We start from the raw sequence: 2,393 nt of genomic DNA on the forward strand, positions 1-2,393 counted from the left end.
CGCACAGCGGCAAGCAGCGTTTGGTCTCTCTTTTCCTTCTGCGTGCGTGTGGGAGGAGAAGTGGCAGAGAAAAAAGGAAGACAACGCAGAGGCGTCTCGACACACCGGCAGAAGAGGGATTTAAGAACGGCACTACCCCACACGGCAGTGGCGGCAGCGGCGCTGGGGCCCACACGGCAGCGGTGGGCATCGCCCGGGCCGCAAAAGAAAAAGGAAAAGAAGAGACGGAAAAGAGATGTGAGTAATCCCCGCAGGACCCCCAAAAGAAAAATATATAAAAGAAATTACTTCGGCAGGTGGTGTTCCTTCACCTCACGTGTCCAGCAGCACACGAGGACCGTGAGAGATGCATGTGTATTTTAATCCCTGCAAGAAGAAAAAACATCGCCCATGCTGCAGGAGCCCACACATCCTTCGCCCATTTCATGCGGCGTTCGGCCCGCACTTCTACCGGCAGTTGCGTCAAAATCCGTGCGGCGCAGAGCAATGCGGCCGGCACCGCGTGTTTGTGTGTGTATGTGGAAGCAGCAGCAAACAGAAGGGGGAAAAGGATGCGCCGACCGTGGGAACGTGCATGGAGTGGCGAAGCAAAAAGAAAAGAAGAAAAGAAAACATCCCTCAGAGCACAGGAGAGATTGAAGGATTGACCCACAGGGACGACAAGCAAAATGAGCGCACAATGCGTACGCGTCATCCCTGCCAGGGTGTGTGGGTGTGTATCTTTTGCCCCTCACCACTTACCCAGCAGCGCAGGCAAGGGCGGCCGTGAGTAGCAGCATGAGAGGTGCACGCACAAACGGAGTGGAGGTGGCACTGCGATCCGCAGCGTTTGCCACGGCTTTCTGAGTGGTGTTGCTGTTGGTGGCACTGCCGTCCGCGTTGCTTTTCGCGTGGCTCCCAGCACTCGGACTGCTGGTGGTCGTCGTTGTAGTAGTGGCGGTGGTTGCATCGTTGCCGCCGGCGGGAGGGGCGGCGTTGGGGGTGCCAGATCGGCCTTGGGGGGTTGAAGGTGTTTGTGTACCTCCGGGTGCATCTGCTGCCCTGGGCTCTGTCCTCGGTGATGGCGAAGCCGCAGATGCCTCCGGTGGTCGTGGGTGTTGTTCTTCTGCAGCGGGTGGCCGAGCTCCCTGAGGCGCATCCTCGTGCTGGTGCGCCGTGCTTCGACTGGAGGTCCGTAACACACAGCTGCCTGACTCACCCAGTGGATTGTCCGTTGCAGTGGAGGTGGCGGTTTCGCCCTTCGAGCGCCTGTGCATCACACTGCCTTCATCCGTCGTGCATTCCATAGTGAATGCAACCTTCTTGGTTTCCCCTGCTGTGGGCGAGGAAGGGCATTCCACGCCCAATCCGGGGTCGTTGTATAGCGACGCGGCAAAGATGCAAAGGGAAGCACTGAGGGCATCGCTTTCACCGCTCCCAAAAACATCCGGTGTGCTATGGCACTTCCTCCAGTCAGCAGAATGCCCCTTGCCAGAAAAGCGCCAACTCAACTTCTGTTCAGTGCTCAGGCACGACACCTCCACCGACACAATCACCGGAGGCGCTTCAGCAGGCGCCACAGTTCCCGCCCCGCAGAGCAGCGCGAGGAGCGCCAGGGCGCACACCGCACGGCGCCGCACCGCCAGCGTCGTCGCCATCCGCCGCAGTAGTAGTGGCAGCAGAGTCGCTGGGCTGCGAGGCGGTGGAGAGGGCGAAGGAAGAGAAGGAAGGAAACAAATAGAGGGCAGCGGAGACAGCACAGACGGAAGAAAAAAAAAGGCGGCAGCCCACCGAGTGCACGCCGCGGCCAGGAGGGAATTGTACACGCGCACTGCAGTTTAGATTTATCATGCGGTTGTGCGTGTCCTGCAGACACGCAGCGCAAATAAGAAAGAAAAGCAACGCCTGCGGGAGGGCACACACACACACGAATAAAAGATGTAAGAGTGAAAGACGAGGGATTAGTGCCGGGGCCGGCACTGCAGCCCAGGCAGCGGCAACCCACCGAGCACGCGGTGAAACGAAAAGCACAAAAAAAAAGGAACTAATATATTTTCTCCCACGTACCTTACGACCGAAAGCCAAACAAACAAACAATTACGGTGCGTAGTCTTCGCCCGCAGGGGGAAAAGAGGCACATTTATTTCGTCCCAGTTCGTCCTTCCTCGTGCCCACGCACCATCGACGGGGCGTTGCGTTGCTTTTCTCCGTCCCCTCAACGCAGCAAAGGCACCAGCGCACAGAGTGCCGTTGCGTTTGTGTGTGGTGGGGGGGGGGGAGCGGAAAAGCGGAGGCGCACGGCCGTGGGATGTCCCCGCCCGTCGCTGGAGGGGCGCAGCGGGCAACGGATGGGCGGAGTCGCGAAGCAAAAGCGGAGGTGGCCCCAGGGGATGACCGCCGAAGCAAAAACGAAC

General features: G+C 59.1%; 1 protein-coding gene across 1 annotated transcript; it reads right to left on the bottom strand.

The window, feature by feature from the left end:
- Window positions 1–737: 737 nt before the first annotated feature.
- Tco025E_10048 (mucin-like glycoprotein) lies at window positions 738–1,637 on the bottom strand (the record flags this gene model as incomplete). Its single annotated transcript, XM_029376839.1, has 1 exon — window positions 738–1,637. The coding sequence occupies one exon, from the start codon at window positions 1,635–1,637 to the stop codon at window positions 738–740; it is 900 nt and encodes a 299-aa protein (XP_029223039.1).
- Between the last annotated feature and the right edge of the window lie 756 nt (window positions 1,638–2,393).

The sequence above is a fragment of the Trypanosoma conorhini genome (assembly GCF_003719485.1).
Source record: "Trypanosoma conorhini strain 025E chromosome Unknown Tco_14.4_contig_01434, whole genome shotgun sequence".
Lineage (NCBI taxonomy): Eukaryota > Euglenozoa > Kinetoplastea > Trypanosomatida > Trypanosomatidae > Trypanosoma > Trypanosoma conorhini.